We start from the raw sequence: 23,792 nt of genomic DNA on the forward strand, positions 1-23,792 counted from the left end.
GGCCAAGGCAGCGGGGGCCGTTCCCTCACTGTTTCCAGGATGGCTTCACGGGCCACATGAAACCACTTCGCGGGCTGCATCCGGCCCCCGGGCCTTGTGTTTGACATGTCTGAACTACTGTGTCATTCGGTGGAGGAGAAATGCTGGAGCAATGATGGTCAATGGACAGTTGCATGCATTCCCTGGGTCAGAATAGCTGGCAATGTAAACACTGTTGGACTGCACTGAGGATGCAAGTGAGCAGCAAAACAGTATACACTTAAATAATTATCAGAAGGAAGGAAATGGTTAAAATAGAAAGATACTACAGACAAAGGGAGAAAATAACCAATACTCACTTTAATGTCTGGGCTTTAAAGTCAAACTTCACTCTGGCAGCTCTCATCTAGTGGTTGAAAACAGCACAATTTAAAAAAAAAATGCCAAAAATCTTCAGAACAGCATTTGAAAAGGATATACACAACATTACAAGGACACTGTCAAGAGTTTCCTTTCTTAAATGTGTGGTGAATCTAGTCCCAATTCTTGGGCAACTAACAGTGGCAACTAACCTTCCTATAACCCTAGTAGGGCTCCTACTAAAATAAGAGAAATAGACTTTTCAAGGGAGCATTACTTCAGTCTTTTCCAGCAAGTGTGTAAGTTTGCAAAATCGGCAGTATCAGAATGAATACCGCAGTTGAAGAATTTGTAGCCTATATCAAAAGTAAAGAAAAAAACAGACGTAGATGTTACTAGGTAAATTAGATGTGTTTGAATGAATGGTTGGACTCTCCTAAATAGAGAAGCAGTGATAAACTGAACTACTCCAGAAGGCACGGTCTGAGCTGCAAATGTGATCCATAGAATGAAATGGCCTTCTGGAACGTGTAGTGGGAAGCTTGGTAGATCCAGAAAGCCAAGTAATACACAACGCTGTATCTTTATGAGTGCAATGGAAGCATCCCGACAATTCTCTAAGAATTCAGAAACGATCATTTGTTCCTGTTCACCTGGGATGAGTGGCAGGAAGAAATAAAGACAGGGATTTCACATAGCTGTTCCCCCCTCCCCCCAGAAAGATAAATACATTTTCATGTAAAACATGGCTGTCTTGTCACCCACATTTCCAGTGAAGGCAAGTTAATCTGTTCTCTTCATATATGACTCCTTGCAGAGTAAGTTCTTTCTTTTGCCTTTTTTAAAAAAGATCATTTATTTTGCCTGAGCTAAAGAGTCTTAACAAGAGAAATTACAGAAAGAATAATGTTACGGAGTGCACAATGCATAACCAAACTACATGATCGGGAGCCACAAGACAATTAGACGTCTAAGCAGATGGCACAGAGGAAGGAAGCATTCTATACAGCGCAGGAGATGAAGCAAATGTTTGTTGACTTGCAGTAAAAGTAACTGCTGTTTTAAAAGAGGCATGCATCACAATTGTGCACAGGTATTCCTTACTTAGCAGGCATGCATTACAATATACAGTTTCCTGTAGGATTATGTAGAACATGGCCAAAGCAGGTTCTAAGTAAAAAATAAAATCAACACTCGGGACAGCTAATGCTGGCCAAAAAGCAGAATGCTATGAAAAGCAACTATGAGTTGGGTCAAGCAGCAGAGTGAGGTAACCACAACAGACCTCTGACCCAGATTTCCTTTTGATTGTATCGTCTCTAATTAGAAGGTCCCCAAAGCGCTCATTAGTGATAAACTGATGGTGCGTAGGGATGACCCCAGTGTGCCTTCTGGCTGCAATATCAGCCTCTTCTTGCTCACGTTTAAGCCGTCTCTGGTCCTCTAAAAGTTTCTGCCATGAAATTGCATAAAATGGGCAGTAAATCATCCAATTTACAGCAATTTAATATCGGCAAAGAAATATCAGAAAACGAAATAAAAGAGTAGACAATCGCTCCACTGCAGCCCCAAAGTAAGCTTAGAGACATAATTATTGCATACTATGTATTAATCTAGATTGAAATAATCAAAAGAAGAACAGTTGGGATGTTTGTAGAGGATGGGTCTAGTTCAGGAGTAGGCCACCTTGGCTCTTTTATGACTCGCGGACTTCAACTCCCAGAATTCCTGAGCCAGCCATGCTGAGGGGAAAGGGAGAGGTTTCCAAGCTGAGGCATGCTGGCTCAGGAATTCTGGGAGTTGAAGTCCACGAGTCATGAAGGAGCCATAGTTCCCTCACGCTGGCTCAGGAATTCTGGGAGTTGAAGTCCACGAGTCATGAAGGAGCCAAGGTTGCCTAACCCTGGTCTAGTTCATCGACCATTTCCATTATCCCCCCTCTTCCTTTCTTAAGGACAGTCACGCTGAAGATCCACTGCTTATGTAGCCAAAATAGCACCGCCCACAACCGAAAGCTTATAGAAATATCATTTTTAAAACCAAACTCTCAAAATATAGTCCACTGAGGAAGTTCAAGAGGGCAATAAACAGGGGAAAGCTGGATACCAGCCTCCATAGCAAGGATTTCATCTCCACTGGCAAACAGACAGCCTTCTTTTCAGTTTCTCAACTGCAAAGAAATCAAGTCAGAACAAAATTCCTATGAAACAGGAGCTGTAGCCTTCAAACATCTGGATGGTCGTTCATAAAAAGAAAATCTCACTACTATTGCCACTGCTATTCAGATTACTGTTATGTTATTGTAACATTCTCCCAAACAATGTTGTGTAGTAAGTAATCCTGGTCTATTTTAACTGCATAGTTTAAGGTTAAGTGTTGTTTTTGGACTGGAAACACATTTGAAACCTTCAGAACAAGAAGTGAGTGCAGACTTATCTAGATATAAAATGGCAGCTATAGTTGCAAATATTCACTTATCAGAAACCAAGCTACCTTCCCAGAGGGATTCTGCAGAATCCCACAATGTTCCTTCAACTCAAGATGATGAAAGCTGATGTTTTGCTTTGTAAATAGCACATAATCTTCCTATGCACAAATGCTACTCATGGACACCACCACAGGATAATCTTGGGATTCAGTATCACATATTTGAGGGGAATTTTTTTTAAAAAAAAAATTACATTCTAAGATTAAAGCATGAAAACAGAATCTGATTCACATGCTTAGAAATTTCCTTCTCAAGTTCAAGAGACATTAAAGAAGCTTTCACAATTCTCCTTTTGTAACCACTATGTTTGTGCCCGTTTCCCGAAAAGATTAGACTGCGCACAAATTTGCTTTAAGTCAATCAATCATCAATCACCTAATGATAACAGGACTTGCTTGCCATCTTTTAACAAGCTAATAACAGATTTTTCATAGAGATGTAAGGATTAAGGCACAAATACCAGTTTCTAAATATTCTAAAAATATGAACAAATACAATTTTATTTTACAGATTCCTGCTGTTCCCAGTCTTCAGACAACTATAATTCTGTGATCAATGCATCTTAACCATTTTTGTTCTGCTCCATCCCCTAACTGTGTCAAGTGACCCCCCTTCTTTCCCCAATGAGTGATAGGAAAATCTTCCTGTTCTTTTTGCTTGAAACTCTGGAGGGAGGGGAAAACATCTCCATTAAATTGCTCCTCTGAGTATCAGCAGGTTCCAGTGCAAGAAAAGGAATTGAAGTGGACTGACTGGATTCTGCAGTGCTCTTGCACTACTCAGCCACTACTTAATGGTGCCCCAGATTTTCTTCTGTTTCTAAAGCAGGCCCAGGCAACCACTCCAAACGATGATGACATAAAAATGATGAAACATGCACTTTCATACTTGCATCTCAAGTGTGGGATGCAAGTATGTAAATCCTGGGTTTCATTTTGTGACATCAGCTTATTTTGTCACTGAACCCCTCCTTCCCCCTATTGCAGATACCTACGGTTAGAGCTGAACTATGGTCACCAGAGGCACTTCAAGAGGCCATCCCTCATGCAGTTCTAGCTTTCCTACATAAAGCAACAGAAAAAGGTAAGGACTTGTCTGATTGGTGAGCATGGCAACCAACCTGGGAAGGAGACCAATGACAATTGTTCCAAAACTTTGCTGGACTATTTAACGAAGTCTCACTCTGTTCTGAAGGGCTTACTTTGAGGCTGATACCTGTAGGCCAGGGGTCTTCAAACTTGGCCCTTTGATGACTTGTGGACTTCAACTCCCAGAATTCCTCAGCCAGGCACGCGTGCCTGGCTGAGGAATTCTGGGAGTTGAAGTCCACAAGTCATCAAAGGGCCAAGTTTGAAGACCCTTGCTGTAGGCTTACTTCCAAGTGAACAATATTGCACTCAATTTGTCTTGGTTACCAACGATAGCCAATCCTTTTGATAAAAATCAGCTGTTTTCTCTAGCACTCTGTTCTTTAGCACTCAGGTTTATTCTCAAATCTTTTCGGGTGCTGCTGTTGATTTATTTACAAACGTATCCCAATCTTACATTCCCAAGGCAGTTAATAAATGCCAACTCGGACGTTTTGCTTATGATCAAATATTGTTCCACTTATCACCCACCATACTGATTTTGTGAAAATATTATCTGTAACGGGAAGGTTACCTCTTTATCACTGCTGCGCCTTTGGAAATTTTCTTCAGGACTCTCTACATAATCAAGTGTTGCAAAATGTCTTGGTGATTCTGAATCTACTTTAAAACAACACAATGTCATTAAAATTAATGTATGAAATGAACCCAGGAGAAAACCAAAAAACGAAACCTTTACTTGGATCAATTAATTTAAAATAATTCCTTAATTTGCTAAACAATAAGCAAACAAACTACTGTGGAAAAAAAATTGAAAGAAGGAAGTTTTAGCCCATCAAAAGACTCATCAAAGAAAACAAATTTCTGTTCAGCAATTATGATTTAATGTTGCTGAGGAAGGGTGTTTAATTGCATGCAATAATACTGACACATAGACACTCACCCACACATATACAGATACATGTATGGATGAACACAAAACAGGTACTTCACAAGAATTGAAAAAACTGCTCCTAGATAGTGCATTTATTAATGTTGTTCCTTTAGGGATGCAAATTACAAGGATCTTAAACTGGTTTCCATAAATAAATCACCTTCTAAATGATGGCATTTGGGACAAACTGCTTTGATGCTGATTAGAAGGATAGCAGAAATGATTTCTCAGTAGCTGAGCCAAAGTCCTGAAATGTAAGCAGGACAGGACATACAAGGAAAAGAACGAACACAGTAGAGGGGGTTTAAAAAAAAAAAAAGCAGGAAAGGAAAAAGAGGCAGAAATGGTAAAGTACATCAAAATACCACAAGCAGAGTATGTCCTGAGTCTCTTGGGGGTGGGGGGGATCTTGCTCATGTAAGAAGCAAAAGGAAAATTACTAAACACATTTGCAGTGTCCAAAAGAAAAACAGAGCAGTTTAGCGGAGCTTCGAGATTCAGAAAGTGGCTCATCTTATGATGATATCCCAACAGACAAGGCATTTGGGAGCTCAGGTTTTCTTTCTGCCCGTATCCACAAAATTCCTGCTTGACTGAAGGATAGTCTGGATCTCACAGCTGGACAATGATGGATCTCCTTGCACTGCTGAGGAAAATGCACTGCTAGACCTTTTTCTAGCTGAAGAAAAATAGGCCCACGGGACATATCTAGGAAGCTGCTTATTGGATAATTCCCTTTGGAGACTCTTTTCCTAATCATGACTCTTGTTCCACCTTTAGTATTGCTACAAGATTGGGATGAGGTAGCAGCTAGATTGGCCATATCCTTTTGTGCCAATTCTATTTAAAAACAGCAGGTACTGAAGGGTTAATTTCGCAAATGCAGCAAGTTAAGAGAAAGTATGCTTGGAGATCTATTCCTAAGTCTTCCAGTTAGAGTAGATTCCTTTCTTTCTTTTAGTCATCCTCGGGATTGGGATGCAAAATCAAACATCTTCCAACAGGAGTCCATGTTGATTGACTTGATGTGTGATTTTATACAGCCTGGCAAAGTCCTTCCCCTTCTTTTGGATGTTTGTGACTACTTTCAGCACGATCTTTTTCTTGCTATTCATAAACAAACTATAGATGTTTCCACAGCTTTCTATTTTCCCATTAGTGAAATATGACTACAAAATAAGTAGAATAGTACAGCTTTGAACTTGAAAGAGGGGATGTGACTTCTTCTTCTTCTTCTTCTTCTTCTTCTTCTTCTTCTTCTTCTTCTTCTTCTTCTTCTTCTTCTTCTTCTTCTTCTTCTTCTTCTTCTTCTTCTTCTTCTTCTTCTTCTTCTTCTTCTTCTTCTTCTTCTTCTTCTTCTTCTTCTTCTTCTTCTTCTTCTTCTTCTTCTTCTTCTTCTTCTTCTTCTTCTTCTCCTCCTCCTTCTTCTTCTTCTTCTTCTTCTTCCTCTTCCTCTTCCTCTTCCTCTGCCATATCCGTTATCGGACGTTGGCGATCATGTTGGCGATCCTGTTTTTATCAGCAGCCGCACAAAAAAGTGCTGCTGAGTTTTGTCCAAACCAAATCTCTTTCTGTAAGGTTCCTTAAGTGGATTGTGTACTAAAACTGCCCCAATTTTATGAGCATTCTGACCTTATGAATAATTATTTGGCAATCAACTACTATTTCAACAAGCATTATTATCAAGCCAACTATCCCAATGCTAAATCTGTGCACTTGTTATAACTGTAAACAACTTAGAATGCATTAAATGGGTGGCAATAGAATACACGTATAATTTAAAAAAAACACACACACACAATTTGTTCCTATAATAAAAAAACCCTTAAATTTCATGTTATTTTCAGTCAAAGAATAATGAATTTTATCTTCATTTTGAATTTGAATTTCTAAGACATTAAGTATCTCATTCAATTATGTGATTTATAATCTGCTAAGGATCCTTGCCAGCTTCTCATCCAACTCACTTATAAAAACACAGAAGAGCAAAAGGCCAGGAACAAATTTTGTGATGTTCCACTTGCTTCTTCTCTAGAGCTAGATGAGAAATGATGGATGGGAACTCAGAATAAGAACCCTGCACTAGCTCTGCACCCACTTAATTGTCTTGCCATCCAAGACAGAATGAAATAGTTGGTTAACAAGTAACGTCATGGGAATTTTGTCAAATCCTTTGCTAAATCAAATCCCTCAATGCCTCAAATTGTCCCATAAACCTATCACGGATGTCGTTCATTTAAAAATGAATAAAATTGGCTTGGCAAAAATTGTTTTGACAAACCAATTACCGACATCTGGTAATATTCACATTGTTTCCAAGGTACTTACAGATCAGCCACTTTAAGATCTGCTCTAGAATGTCCCCCGATAAAATCTGTAGTTCTAGAATTCTCATTCCCCCTCGTCAAAACAGAGATGACATTACCTGTCCTTATTTCACCCAGCATTTCATATAATCTTGTGAATGTATCAGATAAACTTTGTAAAGGTTTGGCCAAACCATCAAGATGTTCTTGAATTATTCTGGACATTTTGGAGATTTAACCTCATATAGTTGGATTTCTGAACAAAGGGTGTTTTTTTAAAAAACATAGAATGCAATTCCTCTTCTAGTTCTGGTCCTTCTGAAGAAACTGAATTTTTGATTGCTAAATTTCCAATCACAGAAGTCTCACAAAGACAAGTGCTGTGATGCCAAACCAAGGAGGAGAGATGATTCAGCTATCACACTCTAGGTTAGTGACGTTATCATGATCACAATATTAAGGGTTCATACGATAATAAGCCAAAGTCTGTAATCTCATCACCCTTTCTTTTACGCAAGCTGCTCTTAGATGCAAAAAAATCCAGGCTTTTCTTTGAATTGTGACATGTGGAATCTTGATATAAGTGCAATACCATGTTACACATTTACTCTTCATAGTTTGATCACAACAATGTTCACTTTACCTTTTGTGGATGCTGAACTGGATGGACGCTTCAAGCCACTCAGCCCTTTCAAAGGGATATCTCCTCCGTCCAAAACACTTTTATAAATCTGCCTTTCATTTCCCAGCTCAGTGAAATGACTAAATTCTGATTCCAACTCTTTCTTTACAGGATGGTAGCTGGTTTACAAGAGGGAAAACATATTTTTTCAGCAACTAAAAGCAAATTGTTAAATAAAACATCTAGAGTCATGCTATCTGGTACCCCCAAGAGAACCGCTAAATGCACCTCTTGCTTCAGATTAATTTCAGGAATTGCACAAAAATGTGCAATCCATGGCAAGCCTTTTATGAAGCGTCTGATTTTGACTCACCACAAGAAAAAAAAATGAGTCGAATAAGGCTTATCTTCATCAAATGAAATGCTTTTAAAAAGTTCAACTTAGGGCCTCACTAATTCAAATATTATAACACCCACTGTTTGCCACTTAAAATATGAAAATAAAAATTAACTATTTTATTAGATTGAATTATTTTGTTTGATAAAATTTAATATTAATCTTCTGATGTTTTCAGAACCTGCAATGAGTAAAGTAGATTTTTGGGGTAGGAAATTTCTCTGACTTAGGTTGACTCCCTCTTCCTACACCAGGGGTGTCAAACTCAATTTCATTGAGGGCTGCATCAGCACTGCGGTTGCCCTCGGGGGGGCGAGGGGGGCGGCCTACTGGGTGGGCGTGGATGGAGTGGGTGTGGCCTACTGGGTAGGCATGGCCAGCTCTACATCGTTCGCACCAAGGGTGCCTGTGGGGGCCTGGGCAGGAGTGGGACAGTCTCTCTGGCAGAAGGGGGTGGGACCGGGGCAAGCGCCAAGGCATGGTCCATTTCTTCATTCCTCACAAAGGGTGACACCTCCCCAGCATGCACCCAGGGGGCGGGGCCGACACAGCAGGAGCTGGTTCCTCACTGTTTCTAGATGGCCTTGTGGAGCTAAGACTGAATGCATTTCAGCATAGATGGCCACCACAAAATTGTACATTGGCTCCCGGCCGGCCTGGGCCATGGCCAAGGCAGCGGGAGCCGTTCCCTCACTGTTTCCAGGAGGCTTCGCGGGCCACATGAAACCACTTTGCGGGCCGCATCCGGCCCCCGGGCCTTGTGTTTGACATGTCTGTCCTACACTCTTCCTTTATTGGAATTTACTGTTCTCGATTTATTAGTACAAAAGATCTGTCCTCTTTCCACTGAGTATCTGAACTCTGTCCAACAAGTCTAATTAGCCCCCATGCTTTTTCTCAAAGGAAACAAAGTGCTAGATCAGCCATAAAACAGACATAAGGAATGCTGATTCAGAGAAACAAAGGCGCTGAGAGGCAAATAAGTCTGCAGAAGTAGCATCTCAGCAAGGTACATCTTAAGAGCCTTCTGAATCATAGAATCATAGGGTTGGAAGGGACCTTGAAGGGCTTTTCTTTCATTAGAGTTTAGCTCAAGTATTCACTACAATATTTCATCACTTAATAGTAATAATAATAAAGTTGGAAGGGACCTTGGAGGTCATCTAGTCTTCATGGACTTTGTGGAGGTCTTCTTGTCCAACCCCTTACCCATGGCGACAGAGCACCCACAACTCCCTGAGGCAAGCTGTTCCACTGATGAGTTGCTCTTGCTGTCAGGAAATTCATTTCCATGTTGGATCTCTCTCTGATGAGTTTCTGCCTTCTCTTCGTTAGGCTAAACATACCTAGTTCCCTTAACCATCCATCATATGATTTAGCCTGATGAACAGTTAAGGGAACTAGGTATGTTTAGTCTAACGAAGAAGAGGCAAAGGGATAGCCATCTTCCAGTATTTGAGAGGCCACCACAGAGGAGAGAGGTTAGACCTATTCTCCAAACCAACTCAGGGCAGGACAAGAAATAATGGGTGGAAGATCATTAAAGAGAAATCCAGCCTAGATCTAAGAAGAAATCTATTGACAGTGAGAACAATTAATCAGTTGAACACCTTACCTCCTGAAGTTGTGGTGCTCCATGATTGGAGGTTTTCAAGAGACTGGACAGCCATTTGACCTGGGTCTATAGGGTCTCCTGCTCAAGCAGGGGGCTGGACTAGAAGACCTCCAAGATATTTTCTAATGCTATTATTCTATGCTCTGTGACTACATTTATTAGTGACCAGTCACAGAAAAAAAATGAAAGGGAGGGTAAAATATGAATGTAGTTATAACTGCTGTTGACTGGAAACCACATTACTTTTTAAATTTCTATTTCTTTATTTCTTTTTCACTTTTTTAAATTACTTTTCCCTATTCTTTTTCTCTTCAATTCAAAATCTGTATTGTTTTTATTCTGTTGAAAACATATTTAATAAACATTATTTTAAAAAATAAAATAAAATACTGCAATACCAAGTACAGAGACCAGAATAGGAAATGATATCCTGCATGTGAAGGGGATAGAAAGAAGTCAAAGTATATAACCCAAGATTTTCAGACCATCTCTACAAGTACATGGAGAACAGACAGGAAGACCTAGATGTATTAATACAGAAAGGCCAATATAATTTGTAGGGTAGGGTACAGTTCAGAGTAAAATGCAAGCCTTGAAATGTATTCAAAATGGAAATATCAGTCCTTGAAGGTAGGCCAGGTCAGGAAAAAGACACCATAAGGACCACTGAAACGCTACTTCATAATAACAAGATATAATAACAAAATCTTCAAAGCCTGGAAGAATTTCTCTTCCCTCACCTTATACTCAAGAGAATCAAGGCAGGTCAATCTTGAGTTTCTTTCTCATCTCCTTCTCTCTTTTAAGGCTAAACAGGCTTTTTCTTATCTGAGCAGTATGCTTTTGTGTTGCTCAGCTGAGTGCACAGAGAAATGAATCCAAAGGAGTGATTTTTAAAAAAAATTGATCAACCCTAAATCTTTTATTCTAAATTTTTCAATTATTACTTCAATGGCCTTTTTATTCATATTAACTTCAAGCCACATGGATGAACAATATCCATTGTATCCCACAAATTTAAGGAAAAGACACATGAAATTCCTATCCTGGTGTGCAATTAATAACCCTTTAAGACCTAGAGATGTATTTCCAAAACATGAACTGAAACATCGAAGAGATATTTCAAAACTTACTGAGGCAAATGCTCTGAAAGAGTTTCCTGTGGAGGGGAGCTTGCTGCATTCTGCAAGAATCCAGACAAAGAAGCACTTACTAAAGGATACTTTATGTTAAAGCAAAAGACAAAAGATTATTAACCTCTACCTAGAGCTCAGATTTTTTTTTTATTACCAGGTCTCATGACAGATTGTGAAATAACTACTAATCTAGATTTCCTTCATCACAGAAAATTCATACAATCCATACTGTAGACATAAAGCTTACTCTTTTGCCTGTGAATGTTTTACTAAAACCCTAACGATAAATAAAATGATTGTTTATACCAGTGGTTCTCAACCTGTGGCCCGCGGACCCCTGGGGCACGCAATGTCATCACAGAGGACCCATGAAAGCTTGAAGAAATGTTCTGATTTTTTTTTTTAAAGTAAAATCTGAATGAACAAATGAGTAAACAAATGAAAGCAAGACGGAATGGGGAAAAGAACAAAATCTTAATTTTTAACGCTTGTTTTGTAAAACTTGGCTTTTTTAACCTATTGCCTCAATTAAAAACAATCGGAGGTATAAATCGACTATGAGAGTAGCTGTCTGATGGCGAACAGCTGCCTTTGGTATTTCTGCACATGCTAAGAACATGCAAGTGCATGACAGTGCATGCTTTCGCACAGACAGAGAAAGGGGGCCATGGGGCAGAGAAAGCCAAGTCAGTCATTGTCAGTGTGAGCGAGCGTTTGGACCGATTTTGTAATTGTCTTCGATTTCTACTAACCGTTTGGTTATCGTTCATTAGGGTGTTTTTTTTATATATATTGCTGCAGTGGATTTCATGACAGCGCATTTCGATTTAGCCTCAGGCTGGATTGCTGGGTGAATTTGAAATGTAAGGGGACTGATATTAATGAGGATGCATCCTGCTCAAAGCAAAGTGAGGCTTCCAGTCACTTAAAAAAGTATTGCCATTATAGCAAGGAATGTCTGTCGACTGGCTTCACCTGTACAGGTCATGAGGGACGAGCAACTATCACATTGAGTGTTGTGTTAATAAGGTACTGTCCAATGAGGATATGAAACCGTCAAAACATCTAGATACAAAACATAAGGCACATGCCACAAAGAACATCATTTTTTTTCAAAAGCAGGGAATGTGTGTTTTGGGAAAGTAAGAAAATGGTTAAAAAAAAAAGACTGCAACTGGTTGTAATAATGAAAATGTAGTTAAGGGCCTCATTTGATGTTTCTCAACGATGAGCAAAATCCAGAAAACCGCACACTATAACTGAAGAACTTACATTATCTGCTGCAAAAATCATGGTTTCTACGTTAATCAGCAAGCAAGCTGCCAAGGACTTTTCCATAATACCTTTGTCAAATGACACAGTTAAGGCCTAGGGGGAATTTTTAGTGGGGTTTTAAGAATAATTTTAAACTGACACAGGCCACATCAAATATTTCATTTTAATTAGGTTTTAAAGTGGGTATTTTTATCTCTGTATTTGTTTTACCAGGCTGTCAGCCGCCCTGAGTCCGTAAGGAGAAGGGCGGGATAAAAATCCAAACAATAAATAAATAAACAATAAAGAGGCAAATCGATGGTTTGTCAGCCAATATTAAAGGGAGAATTCACCTATCCCCCCTATTTTGCAGTGCAACTGGACAAAAAAGTATGGACATAACAGACAAAGAGACCTTACTGTGCTACGTTAGGTATCAGCATGAGAGAAATGTTTTCAAAGACATACTTTTCCTCTCCTTGTTGGTAGATACCACAGCTGAGGAAATATTCACCAACTTAAAAAAGTTTATAACATCTCATGACATGGGCTGGTTGAAAAGCATTGGAATTAGCACAGACGGTGCGCGAGGAATGTCTACAAAAGCATACTGGGCTTGTTAACATGTATTAAGGAAGCCATGCCATCAATGACTTGGTACTATTGTTGCAAACACACAGAAACCCTAATTGTTGAAAAGATGCCCCAAATCCTAAAGCAGACCTTTAACGTATCAGCCGAAATTGTAAATTTTATTTAAAAAAAAGCAGATCACTGAATTCAAGACTTTTTGAACAGCTTTTTGAGGACATGGGACAGTGAACATCAGCAACCTCTGCTACGCTATGATGTTCGTTGGCTATCAGGAAAAAGTTTTAGGAATAATGGAGAAGCAGTTTCATCTCAGCAATCATTTGACAGATTTTTCCTGGTATTTAAAAAAGGTGAAGAAAAGGTCGAGAACCACTGGTTTGTACCACTTTGTGACAGCATACTCACATTAATAGGAGAAACTATTTCTAGGGAGAAAACTAAATCTCCTACCTTTGAAAAGTGAGGAAATGGCATGCCTCTAATCTACAGGAAATCCATCTGAGAGTCCTCCTATATCAGGGGTAGGCAACCTTGGCTCTTTTATGACTGGTGGACTTCAACTCCCAGAATTCCTGAGCCAGCTATGTCCACCAGTCATAAAAGAGCCAAGGTTGCCTACCCCTGTCCTATATTGAGCATTTGCTATTCTGAATGGCAGAACATTGTAGAGGTACTATCACTGCGCTGGCCCTGCACCACTTTAGCCTTCTTATTCTGGGGAATTTTAGAATCCACTGCCCAATCAAAAGCAATTCTATATTTCATGCCTGTCACAACACCTATATCTGGCTCCATACATGACACAGGACATATGCTAAGATTTAATATTCAGTTCACTGGAGCCAGTGATCTGAAAATGCAGCTTTTCTGGATCCACCAGCGTGACCCTCTCCACTGCTACCAATTGCCCGCCAAGCACAATTTAAGGCTATATTTATTGATTCATTTTATTATTTTTCTATCTACAATCAGGAAACTCTCAGCACGTTACAAATCCAGATAACAATAATATACCGATGCTGACCTTAATGTTCTGAAAGCCTAGTGCAGGGGTAGGCGACCTTGGCTCTTTTATGATTCGTGGACTTCAACTCCCAGAATTCCTGAACCAGCCATGCTGAGGGGAAAGGGAGAAGTTTCCAAGCTGAGCTATGCTGGCTCAGGAATTCTGGGAGTTGAAGTCCACGAGTCATAAAAGAGCCAAGGTTGCCTACCGCTGGCCTAGGGCCACCCTACTTTTAAGACTCTCTTCCTTTCCCAAAAGCCCAGCACGAGAGGCCCTTCATAAATTCTCTGCCAGTTGCCAATATCTGGGACTGGAGAAAATTCTCTCCAGCCCAACTTAAGAGGTCAGAGATGAATTTCTACTGCCAAGCTTTTAATGGTTAATTGTTCAATGTTAATCAGTATTATTATACCAATATTTTTATTGTTGACTTCATCTGTTCCTGGAGTAATATTTTATACTCTGCATCATTTACTGTTAGGATCTGCTTTAAATGCTTGGCACAAAACAAAAAGACAGGGATAAATTCAATCCTCAAAAATTCATTTAAAAACATCTCTTTTGAATCACAACGAATTCAAAGATCATGACAGATGATTACCTAAGTTTACAAAAACTAATCAAGGCAAGTCAAACTCCAACCTTAGGCTGCAGGAAATGTAAATGGCTAACAAGCTATGATTAACCTTACCTTTAAAAATACTTCAAATTTTTGAGGTCAGCTATTTTTTTTTAAAAAAAATATATTTAAAATTAATCAAAGTACGGGGTTTAGGTTTTAAAACTAAATCGAACTTCTACAAGCTGGAAATAAAAAACAACTTGGCAATATTATATCTCTATATTTGTCTAGCAATGTATAAAAACAAAATAGCTTCTGAGATGCTGATTAGGGGAAGATTGACTGGAAAAAAAGTAAACATGCATTGAAAAGGCGCTATTTTACAGGGTCAGCAAGATGGTCGTATTACACTTACAAGGGCAAAAATTCTGAATGAATAAGCAAGTAAGAGACTTCCATTCAAAAGGTTTCTGAATGGCTGTGTTCATTGTGGCCTATATTAAATCAGAAAGGAAAGTTCAGCTTCAAACAATGGATACAGAAGCCCTGGGTATTCTGATACCTCATTACAGCCTTTCCCCACCAGCCCTTTGTCTCATGTGGAAACAGGAAGGATTCAATGAAGCAGATGGTGAGGTTTCCTTTCAATGGACAACAGATTGTCCCAACTGCCAAAGTGGAGCTAGGAACCTCCTGCCATACAGGCAGCAGTGCCAGTGATTTTGCAGATTTTATAGGGTTTTTTTCCTCATTAGAAAAAAATGAAGAAGCAAGAAGGCACTTCAGATTGGATATAGGAAGGCTTCCACATCATGGACATTGCCAGGAAGCAGTCACCCCTCCAGCAAATTAAGGAAGATGTCTTCTATTCAGTCACTGTCGGAAGCAAAGTCAGAAACCGTATTATTTCCTTGGGCTGGCTCAGGGGTAGGCAACCTTGGCTCTTTTATGACTCGTGGACTTCAACTCCCAGAATTCCTGAGCCAGCATAGCTCAGCTTGGAAACTTCTCCCTCTCCCCTCAGCATGGCTGGCTCAGGAATTCTGGGAGTTGAAGTCCATGAGTCATAAAAGAGCCAAGATTGCCTACCCCTGGGCTGGCTCTTATTTCTCCTTCGGCAGAGGAGTACGTATAGAGAACTGGGTTTCCTTATTCTTAAATTCAGAACTTCTGCATTTCCGTTGAATTTTACTTTTATCTGCTATTAGCCTTTCTCTGCCTCATGTTGCCCTGTTGTCTGGTTGTTCACAGCAATCGCCATCGCCAAACAGAAAATGGCAACAGAAAGAACAGAATGTACAGTATGAGCTGGACCTAGTTTAGGATGGTATCTAAACACGACTGCTACACGCTACTAATTATACCGATTATACCATAACTGGGGAATGGTTAGCATACTATTGCTTGTAAGAACAGGTGATATCCAGCAACATCTCTGCTAGAAAGCGTAGAACTAAAACAAGCAGCATGAGATACCTTCAGTTGCTTTTGATCTGGGGCTTTATAAAGCTTCTCCATTTTGTCTATATCTGCATCTAATTCAGTATGATAGAGGCAGTGGTTTTTTCCTGGATCAACCTGGTTAAAAAGGAAAAGTTGGAAAGGCTGAAGACTTAAACCTGACCCTTTTAATAAGAAAATATGCCACATATATAGGACAACATTCCAATACTCTCTATGTATTCAAATACGGCTTAGAAGGTTCACTGCTGAATTTTTCAAGATCAATTTTATCCTAATTTTTATCAGCAAATAAATTTAAAATGCATTCTTGCTAGAAAAACAACTACATATCACAAAAATAAAAAAGATGCTCTGATCTAGCGAAGATTACAATATTTTGGTCCATTACATATATAAGTTCAGTTAAATTCAAAGCACTCCAATTCAAACACTGCTACAGATGAAAGATAAGCTCTAATATACACACACACAACTATATTGCATACATTATATATTCAATTTACCTTTCTATCCTCTCTAGTAAGGATAGAGCAATCTCCAGGAGTATAATCCCATATCTTTTTTGGAGGCTAATGGAAAGCAGAGGAGGAAATGAGGAAATGAAGATAAAGACATCACAGAGAATATGGAAACTCAACTAGTGCAGAAAAGAGTATATCGGGGGAAATTGTGTCAACATCAGAAATAAAAAGTGAAAAGAGAGAGAAAGTAAACCTGCTCTAGAACAACCACAGATTAGAGCAAGAAAACTGTGCAGTCTTGATCTGGTTTGCTTGAAACAACAGCTTAATAACTGCTACCAATCCCTCTGAGCCTCATAGGAACAGTAGTTTAACAAATACTGTTTGGTAATCATTTCAAAAAGATAATTCTTTTTCCCCAAAAGAAAAACAAACAAGTATGTTTATACAATGGTAATGGATAGTTCTACTCTTAAAAGCATCCTAGTCTTTAACATCGTACATACCGGAGTTTCTAGAGATGTGGTGTAAAATAATGTAAACATAGAGATATTCATTTCATATTCTGAATACTTAACCAATGCTATTATTTCAGTTGAATAAAATCAGAGAAACTAGTTTAACGTGCAGGATAAACATTTTAGCGCAATTCTGGGTGCCAAGATATTTTGGAAGCTCTCTCTGTTCACCACAGAGTTTGCCTACTATTGGTGAACAGAGAGAGCTTCCAAAATTTATCCTTACACAATTTATCCTTTATGATTTATCTTCTATGATCCTTACACAATTTATCCTTATTACAATTTATCCTCTATGATTCATAGAATTTCATTCATAGATGGATGAGATGCTATGACCTTATTTTCAAGATTCCAGGACACCCCAGAGACATTAGGGTTAAAAGTTTCTGACTTGTAATATTTGGAGGGCTTAAGGGGAGAAATATAATTGTACAGAAACAGGATACGTTCTATGTAAGCCCCCAGAAGACCAGGCAGGATAGGCGATCATGGTGCAGTCCCTTAGTCCTGTTTGTTCTAGAAGGAGTTTGTCTATATCCATTCTTGAATATGAAGATGATTTATCAAATACCAAAAAGTATTTGCAGAAATCTTCCAAATCGGATCAAGAAACAAATCTTTGCAAATATATAGTTTATTCGTAGAACAATTGCTCAAAAAACTCCAATCAGAAGTATCCAGGCTAGTCAGTAGATACTCTAATAATTGTGAAATCATCATATGAAATTTAAAATATTACTTTATTACTTTTCAATTAAAACAACAATGTGATTAAAAATTCTAATAATGGTTAGTTGTTACACAGTGAATTAGCACTGGATTCTCTAGAAGCTTGAAAATTTCGTTCCAAGAAATGAATTATTTACTGCTATAAATCTGTATCTATAATTTACCATGGATATTTGGAAAAGCTGGAGATACCTTTTGGCACTTGATCTTTTCTCCCTTATTCCTTCTACGTTGTGAAGCATCGGGATAAACTGATACAGTGCAATGAATGGGAAGATAAAGGATTGTACAGATTTAAGGATGAAACCGTCATTTCTGGTGGAAATATTTTATAGAACTGGTTTTAAAATTCTCTGAATAATCAAACCTTGGGTTTTCTCTAATTTTATTTGAAAGTTGAATCTTTTCTCCATAAGCTTTACCAAATCTCATCCGTCGCCAACATTGAATTTTTTGATGGACAGTTCTAATGCTTACTGAAGCCTTTACAATCTACTGTAATACTGCTTCTGTGAAAAATCTTTTGTTTGCTTGTAACCTTCACGTGCACCATAGGGCAACAATTTTTGAAGCAAGGTACTTCAAATGGGTTAATTTACAGGAACTATTACTCCTATGGGACTGAAATTTGGAAAAGTTGTGGCCCCTTCACTGATGCGGTCAGCTACAGTCAGGTGATCATCACTTCCACTGCTAGCTTTGCCCAAGGAAAATCAATGGGAAAGCCAGCAGGAAATTGGAAGTTCCAGGTGAGTAAGGGGCTTCTGTCAGGTGGGGAAGGAGGGGCTACGTGGAGGGATGACATGCAGGTTGGGAGCTGCCTGGCAGTGATACACAGATTGGTTAGTGTTGGGAAGGCACACAAGTGATAAGAAAGTAAGTATCTCTGAAAACTCACATCAAATTGTATTTTAGGCTTTTTCTTGAAAGTATAAAACATTCTGGGAAAAGGATTAGGGATTTATAAATGGGCATCAAATTCATGAAAGCCATGAAAAATCAATCCAAAAGATAATCTCCACTTGGATTTTTCTTTCTTTCAATCTCTATGTGTGCCTTCTTGTCAGTATTGACTCTTGGACCTGGACAAGTCTCTGAAGTTTTCTTGACAAAGTTTTGCAGAAGTGGTTTGCCATTGCCTCTTTCCTAGGGCTGAAAGAAAGTGACTGGCCCAACGTCATCCAGCTGGCTTTGTGTATAAGGTGAGACTAGAACTCATGATCTCCCAGCTACTAGCCTGTTGGCCTTATCCACTACACCAAATTGGTTTCCCCCACATATTTTCTAAAATTACATAGTGCGTAATAACTGTCCATGGAAGTAAATACAATCATTGATAGATTTTACCATTTCCAGTTGGCATTCAGTTATTCATTTTGCCTCAACAGTTTTAAGTTATGGAATTTTACTGTTGGCATAACTTTGTGCAATAGATTAATTATCAACTTTATTATTGAAAATATAAGAAAACCACAGTACATCTTTCTTGGATCAATCATATTTAAAAGTGCATGAAATTATTTTGGATGAGGAATAAACCAAACAACAAAGAGCTTTGAAAAACTGTATGTTGAATAGTTTTATTCAAAACTATTTTCTATTTCTTAATTACATTAGCAAAGCTTTTCCCCCAGTTTGCATTGGTGTAGACAAATATCCTTTTGGATAGAATTAACAAATATGAATGTTTGAAGTTTTTTGTTCTCCAATTTATTGTTATTTACTTTTCTTTCAGTCAATTTATACAGCTGCCCATCTGGCAACAGTCACTGCCTATCACTAACATATATTAAAAACTCAAATACAACCAAATGAAAATAAATATTTCAAATGCAGTGGTTGGCAGTTCCCTCGGTTCTTCTTTGCCTCTAATGTGTCATCCTTCAGGCGTTTGGCATTTTACCAAATTCTTCAGAGTTTGAAAAAGTGAAATCAACAGGCTCCTTGACTGTTTTTTATGCAATTCATTCAAACTTAAGAGATTTAATCTCATTAAAATAATAGAATTTCCATTGGTCTCAACCTGAAGTTCTGTACCTTTAACCTGCACTTCAGATTTTCCTGGTGGAATATACAGTATAAAGAATTTTTACAAATTGTTTATGAACTATAATAATGTTATGTTTCTATCCAGTTTCTTCTAGGACAGGGGTAGGCAACCTTGGCTCTTTTATGACTCGTGGACTTCAACTCCCAGAATTCCTGAGCCAGTCATGCTGAGGGGAAAGGGAGCGGTTTCCAAGCTGAGCCATGCTGGCTCAGGAATTCTGGGAGTTGAAGTCCACGAGTCATAAAAGAGCCCAGGTTGCCTACCCCTGTTCTAGGAGGTTAAGAAGGGGTCTTACACAGGGGACCATTTCATTTTATGATTTGGCTTTCCTAAACAACGGATGTTCTTGTGTAGACTAATCCAGTTACATTCAGTTAAAATATCCAAATACTATTGCTTTGTTCCTTGAACAATAGGATGCTGGGAAGCTTTCTGCACAGTAGTACAGAATTTTACACATAATAAGAAAACTACTCTGCTTATACCAAAGTGCTTAAAATGATAAAGAGAAACTGAGGCTTGGCAGGTATCTTTCAGAGACACAGCAATAGGGGCAACACATGGACTGAGAGGGCTGGTGGGGAGGTGGGTATGTGTGGACTTATCTGCATTAAGTCTCACAGCTGGGACTGAGAGGTGCCTCTTCACGCTGTATATAGGCATTCACTAATGAGCATTTTACTGCTGCAAAAATATTTGAAGCCTCAACTCAACTTCAGTCTTGACATGCACCTTGGACTCCCATCTCCTCGTGCTTTCCTGACTGTACTCTGTACTGCTTATCTCCTGCAAAGTTTGCTTGGATTTTTTGATGCTGGAATGATTCTCAACCTTACTCTTTCCTGGCCTTTACTGTTCTTAAGCCTTAAAGTAGAAAAAAAAAATTCTGTTCTGTATCTGTCAGAACCCACTTTGAATGCTGTTTCTACTTCTGGACGTCACACTTTTAAGAAGAATTTGGAGACACAACCAAAGATCATAAAGGTGATCAGAGAATAGCAAACATAATTGTGCAAGATGAACTATGAGAACTGAGCATGTTTGTAGAAGACAAAACTATGGATATGATAGCATTCTTCAAATACCTAAAATAATGTCAGATACAAAAGTCAAGTAAATTTTTAATCTTAGACTGCAGATTGTGGAAGTTGAATAATAGAAAAGGATAGTTCATCAATGGGATCAAATTTGTTGAAGTAATGGCTGGATATATATTTGCTTGGAATGCTCTTCTTTCAATTGCTACAATGGGCAATAATAAACTAGACTAGTCTAGAATCTGGAAGAGACCTTGGATATCTTCTAGTCCAGCCCGATGCTCAAGCAGGAGAACCTATACCATCTCAGACAAGTAACTGTCCAGTCTCTTCTTAAAAATCTCCAGTGATGGAGCGCCCACGATTTCTGAAGGCAAGCTGTTCCACTGGTTAATTGTCCACACTGTTAGGAACTTTCTCTTTAATTCCAGGTTGCTTCTCTCTTTGATTAGTTTCCAACCATTGTTTCTTGTCTTGCCCTCTGATGCTTTGGAGAATAATTTGACCCCCTCTTCTTTGCGGCAGCCTCTCAAATACTGGAATACTGCTATCATGTCACCCCTATTTCTTCTTTTCTTTAGACTAGCCAAACCCAAGTCCTGCAGCCATTCTTCATATGTTTTAGTCTCCAGGCCTTTGATCATCTTAGTTGCTCTTCTCTGAACTTTTTCCAAGGTCTCAACATCTTTTTTGTAGTATGGTGACCAAAATTAGTTGCAGTATTCCAAATGTGGTCTCACTAGGGTTTTATAAAGCGGTACTAATACTTCGTGTGATCTTGATTCTATGCCTCTGTTTATACAATCCAATCTAACTCATTGATGAAGATATTGAAGAGTACTGGGCCTAAGATGGAGCCTTGTGGTACCCCACTGCTTACTTCTCTCCATGTGGATATAGTACCATTGAGGACTACTTGTTGAGTATGGTTTGTCAGCCAGCTACAAATCCATCGGTGATGTTGTCTATTCCACCTTTTTCTAGCTTACCAAGCAGTAGATTGTGATCTACTTTATCGAATGCCTTACTAAAATCTAAGTATACTTTGTCCACGGCATTTCGCTGGTCTATTAGTTTAGTTACTTTATCAAATAATGAAATAAGATTGGCTTGGCATGATCTATTTTTAACAAACCCGTGCTGGCTACCAATTATAACTTTGTTTGCTTCTAGTTGTTCGCATATCTGTTTTTTTGATTATCTTTTCCAGGATCTTCCCAGGTATTGATGTTAGACTGATTGGTCTGTAGTTTCCTGGGTATGTTTTTTCCCCTTTCTTGAAGATGGGAACCACATCAGCCCTTTTCCAAACCTCAGGTACTTCCCTGATGCTCCAGGATTTTTGAAAAATATGGTGCAATGGTTCTGAGATAACATCTGCCAGCTCCTTCAGAACTCTGGGATGTAATCTGTCAGATCTTGGTGATTTATATTTATCAAGGTTGGATAGGTATTCTCTATCATTTTCTTGCTTATTTTAATTTTTGCTTCTAGTTTGTCTTTGGCAGTAGTTTTTTTGGTATGTTGGGCTATAATTTCTTTTTGTGTGAAGACTGATGCAAAGAATGAGTTAAGCTGCTCTGCTTTCTCCCTACTGTCTGTTATTTCCTTGCCATCTTCTCTCTTTAGTGGACCTACAATTTCCTTGAGTTTTTTCTTGTTATTAATATGTTGAAAAAAACCTTGATTTCTGTTGTAAGTCATTGTTCATTCTGAGCCTTTGTTTTCCTGACTTCGTCTTTGCATGTTCTGGCTGTCTGCTGATAATCAGCCTTAGTTATGTGTCCCTCTTTCCATTTTTTGTACTTGTCCTTTTTGTCTTTCAGTTTATCTGAGAGATCTTTGTGCAGCCATGCTGGTTTTTTCTTGACTTCTTGTTTTTCTTTTTCAGTGGTATTGTGCTGGACTGGGCTTTTATGATAGCACTTTTCAGAGTTTCCCATACTTCTTGAGTTGTTTTCCCCTTTAGGATTTTCATCCATGGAATCTTTCCTAGGTTCTCTCTGAGTTTGTTAAAATCAGCTCTTTTGAAGTTTAAGGCATGGGTTGAATTATTTTCTATTGCTTGTGTTTGCATTATATTGAATTCCAGTATGATGTGGTCACTTTCCCCCAAGGATCTGACAACTTCAACTCCCTCTATCACTTCTTCTCTATTAGTAAGAATTAGGTCCAGTATAGCTTTACTTCTAGTTCCCTCCTCTACCTTTTGGATGACAAAGTTGTTGGCTAGGTTGGTTAGGAATCTGTTTGATCTCCTGCTCGCTTCAGAGTTTGTCTCCCAGCTGATATCTGGGTGGCTGAAGTCTCCCATTACTACTGTGGTATGCTTCCTATATACATTTGTTAACTGGTTGGCAAAGAGTCCACTTTTTTTCCTTTTATAGATTCTGGAGGGCTTTTATCCTTTTATAGATTCTGGAGGGCTTTTATCTTTGATCATGTGCATTTCTGTAGATATGTAGTATTCTCTTACATACAGTGTAACTCCCCCTCCTCTTTTTGTAGACTTGATTCTTTTGAACAATTTGTATCCATCCATCAGTCCATTCCAATCATGGGTTTCGTCCCACCAGGTTTCTGTAATGCCAACTATGTCATACCCACCCTCGTGTACTATTGCTTCTAGTTCATCCTGTTTGTTCCCCAAGCTTTGAGCATTAGTATATAAACATTTAAGACTTTTATATCTGTCCATGGGTTTGTTTTCTGGATCTCCTGATTGTTGTTTGATTTTTTTTTCTCATCACTCCCTACCTCTTTGTTTGATTTGTTTTCTTGGGATTTATGATTGGTTTTGTGTTCTAGAGATTCTAGAGATTCTAAGGGAAGGTCACCCTTCCCCCTCAATTTTAGTTTAAAGCCCTTCTAATAAGTTGGGCCAATCTTTTTCTGAGTACATTTTCCCCTGTTTTTATGAGATGCAGCCCATCCCTTGCCACGTCCATCGCATAGGAAAGGCACTCCATGGTCCAGGAAACCAAAGTTTTCTTGGCGACACCAACCCTTTAGCCAGTGGTTTATTTCTAGAATTTTTTTCCCCTCAATGAGTGTTGGGCTTTTATTGGGAGTACTGATGAGAACACTACCTCTGCTCCTTGCTCCTTAACTTTATTGCCTAGTTGCTTATAGTCTCTCAATTTTGTGCTACTGAGTCATTATATGACTCTGAGATTCTATTATTCTTAT

The 23,792-nt window shown here is 38.8% G+C and overlaps 1 protein-coding gene across 1 annotated transcript in view; it reads right to left on the reverse strand.

Annotated features, from left to right (window-relative positions):
- Positions 1-23,792, reverse strand: part of LOC107285095 (sorbin and SH3 domain-containing protein 1) — a 76,316-nt gene that overhangs the window by 14,297 nt on the left and 38,227 nt on the right. The window contains exons 10-15 of the mRNA XM_029283595.1: positions 15,818-15,919; positions 10,923-10,972; positions 7,799-7,956; positions 4,490-4,575; positions 1,625-1,792; positions 339-385 (exon numbers count right to left, since the gene is read on the reverse strand). Coding sequence (XP_029139428.1) covers positions 339-385; positions 1,625-1,792; positions 4,490-4,575; positions 7,799-7,956; positions 10,923-10,972; positions 15,818-15,919 — 611 coding nt within the window. The remainder of the gene's footprint in view (positions 1-338; positions 386-1,624; positions 1,793-4,489; positions 4,576-7,798; positions 7,957-10,922; positions 10,973-15,817; positions 15,920-23,792) is intronic.

This window comes from Protobothrops mucrosquamatus, unplaced genomic scaffold (assembly GCF_001527695.2).
Source record: "Protobothrops mucrosquamatus isolate PMUCROS unplaced genomic scaffold, P.Mucros_1.0 scaffold146, whole genome shotgun sequence".
Lineage (NCBI taxonomy): Eukaryota > Metazoa > Chordata > Lepidosauria > Squamata > Viperidae > Protobothrops > Protobothrops mucrosquamatus.